At 32.6% G+C, this 18,043-nt stretch overlaps 2 protein-coding genes across 2 annotated transcripts; both read right to left on the bottom strand.

Moving 5' to 3' along the window:
• Positions 1-5,292: 5,292 nt before the first annotated feature.
• Positions 5,293-7,370, bottom strand: LOC106337950 (protein NRT1/ PTR FAMILY 5.5). The gene is made up of 4 exons (XM_013777041.1): positions 7,311-7,370; positions 6,914-7,128; positions 6,177-6,670; positions 5,293-6,103 (listed from the first exon to the last, which is right to left on the bottom strand). Exons 1-4 carry the CDS (start codon positions 7,333-7,335, stop codon positions 5,293-5,295), a joined length of 1,545 nt encoding a protein of 514 aa, XP_013632495.1. The 5' UTR covers positions 7,336-7,370.
• Positions 7,371-10,352: 2,982 nt separating this feature from the next.
• Positions 10,353-14,964, bottom strand: LOC106342992 (glycerol-3-phosphate 2-O-acyltransferase 6-like). Its single transcript, XM_013782082.1, has 2 exons — positions 14,207-14,964; positions 10,353-11,495 (listed from the first exon to the last, which is right to left on the bottom strand). The coding sequence occupies exons 1-2, from the start codon at positions 14,840-14,842 to the stop codon at positions 10,626-10,628; spliced, it is 1,506 nt and encodes a 501-aa protein (XP_013637536.1). The 5' UTR covers positions 14,843-14,964; the 3' UTR covers positions 10,353-10,625.
• Positions 14,965-18,043: the final 3,079 nt, after the last annotated feature.

The following is an 18,043-nucleotide window of genomic DNA, read 5'->3' as shown; positions in this document are numbered from 1 at the left end:
AATGATTGCTTTCATATTATTCAACCAAAGATATTTGATGTTTGAGATATGTTAGCAAATGAGCATTCATCTAGACATAGAGCTTGCTTAGAATTGTGTCTAGGCTTAAGGTTGATAGTTTGATTGATCGTTTGCCATCCTTAGTTCGATACTTGATCACCCAAGGTCTAATCCCTATGCCCATGAGTTCTCTTTTCCATTAGTCAAGAAAGTATCATTCTGTTATTGTTTTCTAGTTTTAGTCATAGCTTAAAACCCATTTAAATCATTGGTTGCACTTAGATTAAGTGAGTACTTGCATTCTCAGTGCTTTGATATCTCTCAGAACTGGTTCGACAATCTTTTATACTACAACATTTGTTTTAGGAGCCTTGAAAACTCCTAGCATCACTTTCAGCCCAAGTATTACCTACCATATAGTCAATAAAATATTTGTGAGGATCTTATTTTTATAATTCGATAAAAGTATCACATAGCCTATAATTACCCATTGCATATAGGTTATTTCTATACTTCTTCTATTCCCACCATCAAAAATACCATCGCAGATTTTTTTTTTCTGTTGGTTCTCTTTTGACAAAGTAAACATAGAACAGAAAAAAAAGAGTCCATATGATATAGTAAGCCCAATAATCTACAGTAGAAACTCTATAACTCAATACTAAATATATAAATAAATATGCTAAATTAATAAATTTTTTAGGTTCCGAGTTGAGCGGGTTCGAAGTATAACACAAATCAAATAAAATAAAAAGATAATATTTTTTTTAGAAAACTTTATGCAAATATATAATCCAACTAAAATCATAAATTAATATTTATATAAGTACAAACAAAACATTGTATTACTTTTTTATATTCACAATGAAATTAATCTCTATTTTTTCTTAGCGTTTCTTTATATTTTGATAATCTTTAGTAAAATTATATCTAAAACTACATTTAAAATTTATGACAAATATTTTGTATACACCAAATAGTATATAACAAAAAGATGCAAAATTTGAATTTCTAAGAAAATAACTAATTTATATACAACAAAATTAACTTTTTATTTTATAAAAATAGAGAAATCTCTAAAAATAAACTTTTTGTAAATTAATAACTCTATAAATTAATAAAATTTCACAATCTTAACATTATTAATTTATAGATTTTTACTGTATATGCAATCAAATTTGGTTTACAAATTATTTTCCAAAATGTTATTTCAGCCTTATAATATATGATAACAAATATCTTCTTTACCATACCGGATCAATCACTTTGATTATTTGTAATGTCTAAGGAATTAAAATGTTTCTTTATTTTAGGTACACAAAATATGTAATTATTTATATAAACACTGTACAATCTGTAATACAAAATTCATTTATAAATCTTTGATCCCGCGCATGGCGCGGGTAATCACCTAGTCTAATTATTATTTTTGGATAGCATATATTTTTCAACCAGATAAAAACACAGTTTCAAATGGGTGCGGTAGTTTGGAAGTGTGGCCGCGCTACGCGCGGAGCGATTGTCTTTTGGTGTAATTTGTATTAGTCGATGTAGCCATATTTTGAGCTATAGAATGTTGTATAAAAGTGTTAGTTGTTTTTTTTTTTTATGAGAAAGCAATGGGGAGAAAGAAAAATATATATTAATGAGGACAAATCATTTATAATTATTTTTTTAAAAATTAAAATCAAAGTAGAGAATATGACAGAAATGATATTAGAATTAGTACCCAATAAACTCTTTTTTAACTTTTTTAATTAAGCTGACATCGTAGATTACTTTCTCTATATACCAGACAACTTTTTTTGTACGAAGCCATTGATCAGTGCAAGCAAAATGGAAATTATGGCCGCAAGTAAGAGAGCAAAGATTGTTTCCATCTTTGTAATTTCCGAAGCACACAATGCATATATTATTTTCCTCTTCCGTAGTTGGAGGCCTATTAGTACCCTCTAGATCGGTGATGATCAGATCAACGTCTAGTCTTGATGTTGCGTTTTGGTTATAGTCTTTGATATTTAGAGTAACTTGAAGATCATTAGCTAAGATATTGCTGCCGTCTTTTACTTCATTCATAACGTATTGGATAGTTTCTTCGATGAGGAATGTTGAATCGAGGTAATGAATGTCATGGTATGTTAACATGTATTCCATGCTCTCAGTTATTAAGTCATTAAAATTATTTTGGATGTCAATGATAGATGGTAGCTGAAAATCAATGATGAATTGTTGTGTGTTGGATCTGTGGATGTAGACTCGTAGTGTTTGCTTTGGGTTTTCACTTGAACAACTTGTTTGATGTGAGAGCTGAGATATATATAAGTGGTTGGTTACTCATTCTTGGAGTATCTGTGGGAGTATAAGGTATTGTAGAAATGTATTATATAGGGTGAGGTTAAAAAGATGAATCAATTGTCTTCTTCTAACTTTGGTTTTAAAGATCATTTATTCATGGGTGTTAAATTTTTTGGAGTTATTTGTTTGTGTTGAATTGAATTTTTTTTTTAATGTTTTACAGTTTCTTTTTTATCAAGACTATGTATTATTTTCATATTGTGTTTATTTTGAAGATACTTTCGTAGTATTAGTTGTTAAGTAGCGTTCGATTTTAGTAATAATATAACTTTAATTTTAGATTGTTAAGCAGTATATGGTTTAGCTAACCAAAGACACTTGTGCTCTTTATTGTATAGTTTGTATAGGGAGTGTTGTTTTATAATTAATTGAATCATAGCTAAGCTTTGCATGAATTTTATATATTTCATGGTTGTAGTGGAATATTTTTGTTTTGTTTTTGTAGGGGATGGGTGATAGATATATATACTGTTTTGTCATTTTTTGAGTTGCGTTATCTATAAATATGAGATACTTTTTTTTTTCATGGGACTGGGAGAAAGATTAAAGGAAATTGTTTGAATATAATTTATAAGGTATTTGGGAGCTTAACTTGTATTTTGGTACTTTTCAATACACGATTATAAATATATTTTATTTTATTGGTGCTTTTATATCTGTGATATGTACTTTTTCATATATGTTTTGCTAATTATTCAAGACAGTTAAAACAACATGGATTTATTTGGACAAATTAAAATTGCCTCTTTTTGAGTTTTCATTTATTCTTTAAAATCAAAATACATAAAGCTTAGAGTCTAAACTCTTTGAAACAGAGAAATAGATAAATGGGTGGAATTGATCCCTTTTCCAAAAGGAGATAATAACCCACTTATTAATTTAGATCTCAATGGCGTAGATCTTCATCGCTCCAAAACACTTATTTATAGCTCGACTTTGGATCTGTTACAAACGCCGCTCGTTAATGAGAATAAATAAGACAGAGTAGAAAGAGGGGTGGGGTGAAGCTTAATGATTGAATTAAAGCTTGATTTTAAGAAATATGAAAGACGTTACAGGAATGCACGAGTGGGGACGATGAAAGGCGATGGCTTTTAAATGAAGACGACAAAGCTAACCCTGAAAAAAATGGACCGTTCAATAAATAAACAGAAAGCCCAAAGAAAAAAGAATGAGAAGAACCGCGTGTTCGAAGCAAAAGAGTAAAGAAGAAACTGTCTCTACTCGACACGTGGCACGATATGGAGATAGGAGAGGTGAGGTGGCAGCACGTGGAGACTTTCTCTTCTACTTTATTAATATATATATATATATAATTGAATTAAAGCTTGATTTTAATAAACATGGAAGACGTTACAGGAATGCGCGACTGGAAACGATGAAAGGCGATGGCTTTTAAATGAAGACGACAAAGCTAACCCTGAAAAAAATGGAACGCTCAATAAATAAACATAAAGCCCAAGAAAGCCCAAAGAAAAAAGAATGAGAAGAACCGCGTGTTCGAAGCAAAAGAGTAAAGAAGAAACTATCTCTATTCGACAAGTGGCGCGATATGGAGATAGGAGAGGTGAGATGGCAGCCCGTGGAGCATTTCTCTTATACTTTATTAATATTGATAGATATGAAGCTAAAAAGTATATCTGTAAAGTGGTTTTACATTATTTAATCTAAGAAATTTTACAACTTGTTGTGCTGACAAATCTCTACTCGAAACATGGCTCTGTGTTGGTTTTTAATTAATCTGTTTACCCAATTATTTTATTCAAAATGACTTTCTAAGTTCGAAGTTGACAAGAGAATGAGAATCTATAGCTAGCCTAAAGAAAAAGCCATAATGATTAATATGCTTTTGTTCCACACAAGTTGCCAATTTTATAGCTTTATCTTGGGACTTAATGTGAATTATGAATTGTCATAAGACTTTTTAACGTATAGTAGGCAGTAGAGTGGATTAGTACATGCCTTCTATATTTTATTTTAAATTCATTGTGGAATTCTAGTACGTATATTTCAATATGATATTTACTTTTTTTGCTATACATAGTTTTTGAACTGATTATATCCGTTTAATTTTTTGTGATCAGGTATCTGTCAACACTCAACACTATAAACTTCCAACTAATAATTAATTAGTAATGCGTATATTTCTTTACATTACTCTCTATCCCATAGTGGAAATCCTAGCAATAAATTATTGTGCATATTCCACGACCAATATATCGCTATTAGAAACCTAATGTGTAACAAACAGAAAGATTGATGCATTTTAATTACTTTTAAACATCAGGAAATTTTCAAATTATTGGTGAATTTGTTCTTTAATTGATGTTTGGTGGGTTCCATTTTGATGCGTTCGGGAGCAATGAAGTATCCATATATGATTGAAAATTTGACTATTAAGCAAGACAGTTGATTCCTAATTATATTTGTAATCTCACTTCCATAATGTTAGATTTGATTTGATTTTCCACATGTAAAGCAATAACCTACTTTATTTTGTTTCTTAAAAGTCATTGAGGGTTTATTAGATTAATTCTGAAGTTAGTCTTGTCACACTCATAGATAAACCAACAATGTTAGTACGTTTATCTATGTGCCCAAGAGGTTTAGTTATGCCTATTCAGTATTGTTTGTATTCTTACTAGAGACAAGAGACTGGTTGAGAACATGGTATGAAGATATGACTGGTGTGGCATAGAATATGGTCTTGCGAACTTCTGGTTCTTTTGGATGTTTAATGTTTCATAGTGATGACACCTCAAATCAAGAAGACATAAGGCATATGTCACTTGTCAACTATTAACACATCATGCCGTTTACTTTACACAAGAATGAACAACATAGCTTGCCGTTTGTTTTTACAAAGCCACAACATAGTCACCTCATCTAAGGCCTATCAGGACATACAAATGAAAATCAGAATCACACAAAAATCTATCACCTATCGATCATTTCTTGTGCTCCCCCATCCTTCTTGTAGCACTTTGTGTACCTATTAGTTACAGAGAAATACAACAAGAGGTTGAACATGCTCAAAGCTGATAGCACCCAATAATAATTATCCAACCGGCTCTTGTCTATTGTGTCTTGAAACCAGTTTCCTCCACTTACTCTACCCACCACACTAACAAGAGCAATATTGCTCATGATCCCAACCCCACACACACCCACGTTAAACAAAACCATGTATTGACTCAACTCTTCAGGGACCGTTTCTTCTAGGTAAAGCGCAAAGCTGTTTTCATAGATCCCTGTAATTGAACCAAGAAGAACGTACTGTGGGAGCAGCCAGAAAACACTCATGTAGACGGTCTCTTGAGTTCTAACCACTTTGAGCCTCATGGACTCAACATGTGCAGCAATGGCGCAGCAGAATACCGATAGGATGATGGAGACTGGTATACCATATGGCGTTTTGGTTTGTTTTGGTGCTTGGGCGTTACGTTTTGCAGCCATGACGCATAGTTCTCGAGATCCTAGCCTTGCAGCCTCGCTAAAGAGTAAGAGGAGTGGGAGAGGGAGGTTCCATGATCCGAACTTGGAGTCCAAATGGTTTGCTTGTTCGAGGAAGAAAGTGTTACCAAGAGAGAAAACGATCCCGGAGATAAGAGATGTCGTGAACAAAGGAACCGTGCGTATCACGCTTTTAGTTTGCTCCACTTCTGTAACCCTACAAAGTCTCCATCTGTTTCCCCTCTGCTGTTCCAAAGGCTCGGTTTGGAGTATCATCGCAGCTCTGTCCAAGCACCTGAGTTTGACAAACCAAGAATCAAGAACTACATACATAAACAACACAAGAGCTAAGTATTTAAATATTAAACCTCAAGCTACTTGTGTGGGACTTCATATCAAGACCACACTCGGTATCTTCATAAAGCTGGTTTGAGTTGTTTTGATATCCACTAGACATTTTGGAAGCAGAAGCCGCAAAGACCCGGAACACTGTTGTCAAAGGGCTCCCACTAGGTCTTTCCCGTTTGTATGAACAAGCACCAGAGAGAAAGATCAGCATTGCTAAGACCTCGCAGCCAGCAGGGACTGCGAATCTTACAAACCACGGACTTATCTGAGGAAGTGCAGTAGAAGCAAGTAAAGGGAATACAAAGTTCCCAACGTTTCCAATGACAAAGCTGGTGAGCATGGCTGGATTCCCATTGTTCCCACTGTCTTCTAGTTGGTCCTCTGTGAAAACTCCCAACGAGATTGACCGTCCATATATACCAACGGATATAACCGTTAGGGCAACGTAGAATAGCCCCTTTTGTGCTCCACCAGAGAGTATTGGTGATGCTGATATTGCCAAGAACCCGAAACCCTAAACACCAAAGAGCATAAGAGCGAAACCATACTAAACAAAGCTATTGGTTTTAAAGAGGAGGTATGATTGGATCTGAAATTTATGGGGTCATAAACATTTTTAGGTTGATTTTAATAAAATTTTATTTTTGACAATTTGGAGGTCATGCAACTATGTAGATCTTTGAAATTTGGGGATAAAAGCGAATGTTTCATCCGGATTTACCCTGATCTGGTCTTAAAAGAAGGTTTAAATTCTTACAAAACTGAATGCTAAGGTAGAGAGGCAGAGCATCCAAAAGTGACCAATAAATGCATCAACTAAGAACTGCATGCCAAGATGAGCAACAGCTGATACACCAGCAAACACATTGACTATTGCAGCTGCGTCCGTGAACTTGAGTTTCATCTCCTTCGTCAAGTATATCATTAGCATCCAGAGGGTAAACCACGCAACAGTAAAAGCCCATGATAGAACTGAATGATGAAAAAAACAATAAACCAACATATACAAGGATGTTATTAAAAGGGATTGAGTATCGAAACCAACATGAAGAACATAGTTTGACTATAAATGAACAATGTAGAATCTTGTGTGAATGTTTGAATGTGTTACTCCTTTATCAAATATCACAAAAAAAAAAGTCATTTCAACTTACCAATAACTCGTAGAAAGGACGCCATTAGTACTACATCAGCTAACTTCTCATGGAAACAAAATCAATGACTAACAACAGAAGGACATTCAACAGAAGGCTAATGGAGAGGCAAAGACGTGCTGATCTGTTTTATAATTTTAGGAGACGGGCTTAAACATTGTTTATTATCATCTGATTAAACTAGAGTGAGTCATAACTATCCTCAAGGCTGGTTTTATTGATTATGTTATTTTTAATTCAAAAATCTGAAGATACATTATTGTAGTAGAACAGGTTTTATCTGCCAGTTCATATCAAGCTATAACCAAAACATACATACTTGATGGCCAAACAAAAATAAATAAATAATTATAAAAAGGAAAAAAAACAAAGTTTACAACTCTTTCTTGAGAAAGAACAGGACATCTTTCTCAGTCTCTCACCAATGGAACCCTAAGTATCTGGATATCATTGGATCACTCGAACTCAAACCTGTGCCTCAAGCATGATCTCCTTTGCATGCACGAGAAACATAAAAAACCAAGGAAGTAGTTGGAGCCTTGACGTAGAAAAATCTCTGTTGACTCTTCTCTCGTGGTCTCCGACGAAAAGATCAACATCCATTGAAGGAAAGAGAATGAACACGGAAGCGCTGGTAAAAAGAACGACGCTGAATCGCTGATTCAACTTAACTTCCTCGTGTATGATTTTGTCTTGTCGATCAAAATATTTTTTCTTAGTGGGCCTTTAAGCCCAGATTTGACCCAATGTTGAAAGCCTAGCTTACCAAAATTTTCAGCGTGATCTCATGTTGAATATAGTTCAGTGCAAAGATGATTACTTTCGTATGCATCTCTAGTCTAACTGACTAAGAGTAAGAAATAAATCATCCACATATAGGGTTGAACATTTTAATTTAACGGCATGTGAAATCACTACTGATCTTACTTCTTTTTCGTGATTAAAAAATTGTAGATCTCTCAGCCCATACTTTCTCTATAATAAAATCTAAATCATGTAATATCGTTTCAAAAACCAGATTTCTCCTATTGCGATTTAAATATGTGACTTCCAAAATATATACTAAATTACTAATTAATCTAGTTAACCATTAAATCAATTCGGCGTCCTTAATAACAAATTTTATTTCTTATAACGTTTAATTATCTACTACATCCGCGAATCAGAAATTGTTCCATAAAATCAAAAGATAATAAATCAAAGTCAAGATCGAAAACTTGTTGAAACCAATTGGGTTGAAAACTTCCAAATAAATACAGTATAAATTTGGGGAGTAAATATTCGCAGAAAGGAGAGGTTGTTATCGACGCCCAATGGTTGTTCAAATATTTAAGAGGGTGCCTAAGTAGATACCCTCGTGATGGAAATTAATGGTCGAGTCATAATCATATGACAATAGTAGACCCAACAATGGTCATAGTTTTTTATTATCTATTCATTATTCCATTTATAGATATAGCGACTTGAGAGTAGAATATGCTGCTAGTATATTGGATATGAAACCCGTGATTAACTAGATGTACTTGCACATACATACAACTTGATATAAGCAAAACTAGCTAGTGATCTGCACCTAACTAGATTGGTCATTTAAATTGATATGCGTTTTCTTGGTAGACTAAATAGATTACTACTTGGTAGATATCAGTCAAGTAAATGATATGTACTAGAATACTGGCAACATAAATTCATTGAACACAATCGACAGATTTGTCAGTTTAGGCTTGGTTTTAAACTTAACATGAAACCGAAACTAAAGTTAGAAAATGGACATAACTGTAATTAAAATGGGGTATGTTGTTACTTTTCTTTATCCAGAAGTTAGCAATGATAAAAAAAAAGTTGTTAAAGTGATCTTGATAAATCTACACATCTAAACAAAACTTGAAAGAAGATTCACAAATACGTTTTGACGCTAAATTTGAAAGCAAACTGGTGTAAAACATTAGTTCCGGTTTTGTGATTTGGCATAAGAGTTTTGATTAGAGTCAAAACATAAACCACATTTCTAAAGACTGGCTTGCTAAAACAATTATGATCATGATTTTTAATCCTTAGATTTCTACCCGGTCTGGATTTTTCATAGTTACCAAAGTTATATGTCACCAGCCAAAGATCTCATAGACAAAAGAGTTACAGTCATAAGTCATAACTGGTCCACCATAGAACACTACAACTGCCAAACTCCATCTATATATATATCCTGTAGCATGTTCTTTATTTAACTTCAAAGTAAACTAAAAATCGAGAATCACATTCAAAGGTGTAAGAGGAACCTCACTGGGGTTTCTCAACATAAGTTTCTAAAAATACATATAGATGTATGTACATATAAATTTTATAGATACTCATAATTAAATATTAATATTTATATATACATAAATATATATGTAACTTTAGAATTTCATGTTGAGAAACCCCCATTAGAGTGCTTTAACAAGACTTTTCATGGTGTTTTTCCATGTGGTGCAGCAACTTTCTTATCTGTCAAAAGTCAATACAAATCTTCTTTTGTGAAACAGATGAATTATTTTGGTCGCTTTAATATGAGTAGTTAATTTGTGAATTCAATGCATTGATGTATATTCCGGACATATGATAATGATCGGATACATTAGAGCCATAATTAACGCTAAAGGTTCTTATTTATTTTTATTTTTTTTGTCTGATTATTGCGGGTCGCCACGTGTCAGTGGAGTCTGTGAACAGTACAAAAATCGCCTCTTACAGAAAAGGAAGAACTGGTTTTTATTAAAATTGTGGAACTCACCTCTTAAGAACCCACTTAACAGGCAGGGTTAATGGTGGTCTTAGCTACTAATAATATATATATAAAAATAAAAGTAGATTTAATTTTAACGTTACTTGTTATGACTTATGATATGACATCCAAAGGTACATTTGATCTTCAGTGGTTATGACGACAGTACATTGGATCTTTAGCGGTTATGACTTTTGCTATACTACATTCATATACGAAATGTCACATACTGTCATAGTTAGAAAACCTGTGTACGCTGTAACTTTTATAACAAAATAATGTTCACACTATTAACAAATATTATATACAAGTATACAACCAACTGACCAAGCAAATGGACCAAGCACTGTTTTTTTTTAAACCCTTATTGTACTAAAGTAAAACTTGGAAATATTACAAAGAAAAACATGCGAAGAAAATATCTTGGAATCATAGAAGACAAAAGAAACAAGCTTTATCCTTTTCCCTTTTAAGTAGTAATAGCTAACCAGCCAAAAGAAAAATATTCAAATCTTTGTATTATTTCTTCATCTTCTCTTTTATCCAATCAATAATTATATCTTCTCCTTCTTCATTGGAACCCTACCGTCAGTGCCAGCTAGCATTGCGTACTTATCCTTTCTTGTGAAATTTGTGCACTCAAACCCTAAGGTTCCTGCCAAAACCCTCTGTATGTAATTCGCCACCTCTATCGGCGACTTGCCTCCTTTACATGTCAGCTCGGCCGGCAGCTGCTTAAGGAAAGTGATCTCGAACGTGGGAATGGGATTCATAAACGCGAAGTAAGGATCAAGAAGCTTGTAGCCACGTGTGGTTGTACCATTAAACATGCTTTGTTTGGTGTTGATAGCCACAGGGACGATCCTGTCCGTGAGCTCGGCGAACATGGCGCTAAACCGAAGCAGGAAAGGCTCACGGCACGTGGTTCCCTCGGGACATATCACAAGATCGCCTTCCTCCAAGAGACGCTTGATGTTAGTTGCGTCTTTATCGCGCTGACGAGTCAACGCAACGGTTTTGATTGGAGAGATTAACTCAGAGAATTTACTGATACTGTAGGTTACGCAGCTGATTTTCCGACCGAGCACGACAGCTGTCACCACAGGGTCGAGTACAGTCCGGTGGTTGCATACCAATAGGTGGCCTGGTTGGCCAGGCTTAGGCGGCGGAGGAGGGTGGCCGTTGACGACTAGTTTGATCCCTGTGAGCTTGTAGTTATAACGTGCAATGCGCTCGGGTAGTGGAATATTCGTGTAGACACGGATAAGAGAGACTAGAAAACCGATGGGAAGCCAAAGGAGAGTTAACAGAGCAACAAATGGCGTTGGACGTTGGACTAATCTGCCCTCGTGGAATATTATAGTGCTTAAGAGTTTGTTTCTTGGTAATGGTTCGCATTTTGTACGTGGCACCATGTAACCCTCCTGCAGTCAGTAATCACAAATTTTGTTATATTAATTGAAGCACAAAAGTAGTTGTGGTTTGTACGTGATTGTTTAGTAATTAGTAGCATGCACTTTTCATTTTTTTCCTATCATATAGGAGATGGAGATGCGACACCGAAGTAGTCACGAGAGAGACATGCGTACTATCAAATTTATTAGTGGCTAGAAAACATGTATCCAGATTACATGGTACGTAATTTATGTAATTATTTAGTATTAATTTATATAACTAATTAGGATAATTGATTAGCAGTTTACAAAATGAAAGGAGAGTCAAGAATAACAAAACAAAACATTATCAGGCTTTTACATGAAGACAATTAAAAACAAAACAAAAAACGATGGTTAGTATATGAAGAACCCAAGTTATTATTTTTATCACAGTTTCCATATTCACTTGAAAGGTTTCAAAAAAAAAATTGTTTTTTTTAAGAAAGTTAATAAAAGCATGATTAAATGAGGTTTTTAGGGTGGATTCTTATCGGAATATAAGAACCTCACCCTCCATTAATCATGGTCTAAGTAATGACTACAGCCTTTTTATTTGCAACAAAGAAAAACCTTTTTATTTTCCAAAAACATTTAATTGGTGATGATACTTAGGATTTAGTATGTAGAAGTTATTGTTGCACATATCTCCGCTATAAAAGTAAAAATTTCATCAAAAACAAAAAAAAAGTTGGGAAATCTGTTTTTTTAGAGCAAAAAAATGGTAACTATGTCCCTTTAGACTAAATTATACTACTTTATGTCCTATTAGACTAATTTTTTTCAAAATGGCAGTAATGCCCTTAAAATTGTAGTTTTTAAGAAAAGATATATATTGAGTTCGACAAGGGGGATCGATCGATCCCACTTTACAAGTTATAGTGGATCGATCGATCCCGATCATTATTCAGAACAAAAAAAAACGTGAAATATACATTGATCGACCTGGTCCATTTCACTCGATCGGCGAAGGTCGATTTACACAGATCGACCGATCTGTAAGAATAGATCGATCGATCCCGTGCCGAGGAAAGAATCCCAAATCGATTTTTTTGGTTTTGTATGATTATATCTGGATTGATTCCCACTTGATTTGAACCGACCAAGCATGATTTCAACTCTTTAAACTCGATTTCTCTGGGATGAAAGTGAATATTCTCAAATATTCTCAAATATTTGAATTTCTAAAAATAGGAATTTGAATTTCTAAAAATAGGACACGCCTCTTCAAGAATGTTCCATCGACAACAACCAGTAGCACCCCTTTGAATTTGAATTTCTAAAAATAGGATATTTTTCTCTGGGATGAAAGTGAATATTCTCAAATATTCTCAAATATTTGAATTTCTAAAAATAGGAATTTGAATTTCTAAAAATAGGACACGCCTCTTCAAGAATGTTCCATCGACAACAACCAGTAGCACCCCTTTGAATTTGAATTTCTAAAAATAGGATATTTTTCTCTGGGATGAAAGTGAATATTCTCAAATCGATTTGTCGCTTTTTTTTGTTCCTTTTTCGTTTTTTTTTTTAAAAAATCGATTTTTTTAAAAAATATAAAAGTGAATATTCTCAAATATTTTGTTTCCATATTTTTAGGAACTGATTTCTTATCCGTAGAATACAACTAATATGTAGAAATCAGTTTCTACAGTTTTTTAGAATTATAGTAATGTTTAGAATTTGATTTCTACATGTTTTAGATTTATAGTAAATCTGTAGAAGTCGGTTTCTACATGTTTTAGAATTAAATTAATGTGTAGATTTCGATTTCTAAGAATTTGAGAATGGTAGGTTAAGCGCGGAATGTGTATTCTACATATTTGTAGAATACTCCTATTTACGTAGATCATGTATTCTAAACATTGTAGATTCAATGAAAAAAATAGATTTCGTTTTCTACTTCGTAGAATGTCATTTCTACTTTTTTTAGAACATAATCTGAAATTTATAATTTTAACTTTTTTATAACTGGAAAATATACCATTAAGTTCATATAGATATTTTAACAAATGTTACTATTTTTCCAAAAAAATTTTGTTCGTAAAACTATTTATTAAAATTATTTTCATAAATATTAAAGGGTATTATAGGAAAATATGACACAAAATATAGATTAGTCTAAAGGGACATAGTTACTATTTTTTTGCTCTAAAAAACAGTTTTCCCAAAAAAGTTTTAACCATATTTTTTTCTTACAGCTTACAAAATAGAAGATTGTATAGTGAACCGGAATCCTGTAATCATTTTTTATTTATTTCTTACACCACCTTTAAAATTTTAATATAAAATTATAAATAAAAACATAAGATATAGATTGATCCTAATAGATAGCTTTTACTATCCCGCTAATCATTCACATATTATTATTAGTCAGCGTAAAAGAACATGTTATCTAAAAAAATAACATATATTTGTTGACAAATAACTTGTTTACCGTTATTTATCTAATTTTATCTCCACCAAGTGCTACTACACATTTAAAATATAGATGATATGATTGGCCAAAAAGCATTAGGAAGAATACTAAGCAATAAACATCACAGGACAACACAATAACTACTACACCAAAAAAGTTGCACGTACGTCCAACGACATATTATACTCATAATGTCGTGAATATAGTATTTAATGAGTTAGATAGTAATAAAAATAAATGAAAATGACATATCATACAAAGAAGAGAGGATGGCGTGAATAACCTTGCAAATTGTCATGAAATCGTGGTCTGTCTTACTATCGCCAAGCCCCAAATCAGGTAAACTAGACGCAACTCCACCGAACTCTCTCAAAACGGCATCGCGTTTGTGTTGACCGACAAGAACACCGGGTCTTCTGACAAAACCGGTTGCCCGACCGGATTTGGAAACCTCGAGTTCTGTTCCAAGAACTTTATCGACACCTAGGAATGTCTTCACGAACGGTTCGACCATGATCCGTGGACTCGCTGTTACTATGTAACGTTTCCCGAACGTGTTGAAGATACTCCACGAGTCTGGCCTCACATCCTCGGCGTAGAACCTTGGAAGTACAGAACGGACCACGAGCTCGACGTCTCGGATCTTGAGACCCGCGAAGGTGATAAAGATGAAAACGTTGATAGCTAGAGTCTCCGAAATGGAGAGGTACGTGAGGTAAACAAACGGTACGGATGCGAGTAAGATCAAGGCTCGGAGTAAGCTCCCTGCTTCGAGGGCCACGAGGAAATAATAAGGAAATGCACTACGAGAGATTAGTAAGGTCCCGTCAAGATCAGCGGCAACGGTTTGGTTCGACCGGTCCTTAATCTCGTAACTTGATATTGGCTCGAAACGACGCCGCTTCTCGTGAGGCCCCATCAGGGAATAAGCTGGAGAGAGCAGAAAAAGAAGAGAACAGAGAGAGAGAGAGTAAAGGGTGATTTAGAAGTTGAGAATGGATCGTGAATACTTTTTAGGGGTGTTGTTTATATAAAGAGAGGCAAGAGAGAATGGGCATGATTTTGTTGTTGTGGTGGTTTGATGTTAGTATGCCAAAGAATTTTGGTTTTGATTTTTCAACGGTAAAAGAAAAAAAAACTATATACATTAGATAAAAAAAATATTTGTGTAACTGATGTTAATTAAATAGGAGTGGGCACGAATACCATCATAATTTTCAGTATTTATAATTTGATTCGTATTTTACATATATTTAACTTTTTGATATGTTTTTATTCGAAAAATATGGATATCTGGTCGTTTTTCGGATATCCAAAGAAAAATTACAGGGTATTTACGGATATCTCATTTATTTTATTCATTAAAAGTAAATTAATAAAAAAAATCCAAATTATTTTAAAATATATATTTTACATAATATTAAATTAAAATTAAATATTAGTGAAACTAAATGTTCCATGAAATTTTCAAATTAATTAAATTTTTATAAGACATAAAATTTTAGAAAAATATAGTTTTTACAAATATTTTATATTCCTTTCTTAATTTATACTTTTATAAGTAATTTTATAAATAAATTGTTTGCTAAAATAATAATTACATTATACATTGAAAACTATATATTTAATTGTAGACATACATATGTTTATATAAAAGTCGGAGGGGAGCGGATATTCGATTCTGAGTTTTATTAATAATTTTGATTTTTTTTTTTACTTTTGAAGGATATTGATTTTTAATATTTTTTTTTGCTCCAAATATTTACGGATATCCGCATTTTCGGATCGAAACCTAGGGGTGGACGGAGGGTTTACGTAACGAACATACCCTCTGCAGTTTTCTAATTATGGTACTGTTTTCTAATTATCCTTAAGTAATTCAGTTTAATAATAAATATGTTTAATTTTTTCTATTTTTGGTGAACAAAAATGAAAAATGCTCCGAATTAGAATTATTTTTTTTGTCAATTTTTATCTTTTGCCCCTAACTAAAACACCAGATTCATTTTGATCAAACGAATAAAATCAAATTAATGGATAAAATGCTCACCCCTAGAATTAAATAGTTGATTTTCTGAATACGTGAGGAAGTGGTTTGAAGAAAATATGGACCACAAGAGTGGATAACAAATTGATTAATTAGGGATAAATAGTTAAGTGTGACGTGTGATATTAAGAGAAATGGGGTTAAGGTTGGTGAAGACTGAAGAGTGCAGACCGATACCAATCTAATTGATTAGCCGAAAACTTTGGAGAACTTTACGTCGTTGAAGGCGGCCCACGCGTTGCCGCTTTATCGTTAGAACATTAACTTCTCTATCCCCTCGACTATATTTACGAATTGATTTTACCACATGTCTTATCTACAGTCATTTTTACAAAAAAATGATAACATGGCTAACAAGATTGATGACATGACTTATAGTTAATATGATATGGACAATAACATTTATTACTGACATATATTTTTGGTACACTTTATAGAATATGACAATAACTAATACATTACCTTTAATGTTGATTTATATTTTTGTTAAACTTCTTAAAATATGGTAATAATTCATAAATCATCACTAAAATAAATATATTAAAATATGCATTATAAATTTCGAAATACATTATTTAATTGTATTTTTATAATTATACAATTTTTATTACTAATATTTTCAAAATTTTCTACATCTTTTTAAAAAAAATAATAAATTATTAATCGTAATTTCATTAGTTTCTTTTAGATATCTACAAATTTTATAAATATTGTTTAGTTATAATTTTTAATAACTATACAATTTTTATATGATTTTTAGTAATTTTATACAAGTTGATTTAATACATTTTTTTTGGAATGAAGTTGATTTGATACATTTAACCGAAATAAATAGATAAAAAATTTATCTAAGATTCAGATTTTAAATATATTACATACATATTATTAAATGTAATTTTTAATTTTATGCTTAAATAATCAACTTTATATTAAATATTAGTCAAAAATAATAAAATATATAATATTAATAAATTTCATTTTAAATATAATTTAACTTTTAAAAATTTTATCACTGCACATGGTGCAGGAAAACACCTAGTAGGATATGATTGGTAAAGTAAAAGTGTAAAACTAATTCTTGTGAATGGCGAACTTTTTTTAGTATGGTGAACTTTTTTTTAAGAAAGATAAAAAATTAAATATTTTTCTTTGTTTTTTTAATCACTATTCAAAGCTTAAGTAAATTAAAAGAGGAAAAGTATAAAACCAATCTATTCTATGCGACTTGGGATTTTTTAATTTTTTAGAAGTTTGAAATATTTGTTTGCTGAACATGCAATTATTCTATGATAATTTTTGTATGTTTTGTATTATGAACCATTTTTCGATAGGTCACTAATTTTTTTACTACCTAAATTCAAACATGTTTAACTATTAAATTATTTATAGATAAGTGAATGAAAAAAATAAGTGCATTTTCTAAAGTTTTATCACGAAATGATTTTTGATATCGTGTGAATAAGATAAAAAAAATTAAGGAAACGTCATGTGAAGTTTTAGGGTTGGTACATAAATCTTTGGAACTTCCAAAAAAATTATCATATCACAAACGAATGAGCGCGTGAGAAATATTAGTTGTTGACAATTAGAACGTTACAAACTTACAATTGTATTCAAATAACTGTAATTTTGTTATAAACCATCGACCCATTTATCAGCCCGTGTAGCAAGACGGACCAAGCCCATCCGAAAGATCATACTAGCGCCTATCTACTCTTGTGTTTATCTACATTATAGTTGGTGTTTATCTTACGTATTGCTAGTCATTATCTAGTTAAGGATAAGTACGATCTCATGTCGATCCAGTACTTAGACCGTCATTACCATATGTATATAAAGACCAGTTGGTCGACCTAATAATACACACAAGTTCCCCTCTTCATTCACAACACGTTATCAGCACGACCTTGTCTCTAAACCCTTCCAAAAATCCACCACCCATAAATCAGAAACCAAACGATCTCTTGCTATTTTCCGGCGACTCCTAAAGCTCTTCCAGTCGCCTCCTTTTCTCTCTGTCAGCAACCAGCAGCAGCTCTCTCTCCTCACAGACCGTTCAACTCATCACAAAAG

This window comes from Brassica oleracea, chromosome C4 (genome assembly GCF_000695525.1).
Source record: "Brassica oleracea var. oleracea cultivar TO1000 chromosome C4, BOL, whole genome shotgun sequence".
NCBI classification, from domain to species: domain Eukaryota; kingdom Viridiplantae; phylum Streptophyta; class Magnoliopsida; order Brassicales; family Brassicaceae; genus Brassica; species Brassica oleracea.
Note: the sequence above shows the minus strand (reverse complement) of the source record. Positions and strands in the feature narration are given on the sequence as shown.

Excerpts from the sequence above, each read along its gene's own strand:
- LOC106342992 (XM_013782082.1), bottom strand. The coding sequence starts at position 14,842 with ATGGGGCCTCACGAGAAGCGGCGTCGTTTCGAGCCAATATCAAGTTAC. Across the intron at positions 11,496-14,206 it reads ATTTCATGACAATTTGCAAG|GAGGGTTACATGGTGCCACG; the intron begins GTTATTCACGCC and ends TACTGACTGCAG.
- LOC106337950 (XM_013777041.1), bottom strand. The coding sequence starts at position 7,335 with ATGGCGTCCTTTCTACGAGTTATTG. Across the intron at positions 7,129-7,310 it reads GTCCTTTCTACGAGTTATTG|TTCTATCATGGGCTTTTACT; the intron begins GTAAGTTGAAAT and ends TTCATCATTCAG. Across the intron at positions 6,671-6,913 it reads CTACCTTAGCATTCAGTTTT|GGTTTCGGGTTCTTGGCAAT; the intron begins GTAAGAATTTAA and ends TTTGGTGTTTAG.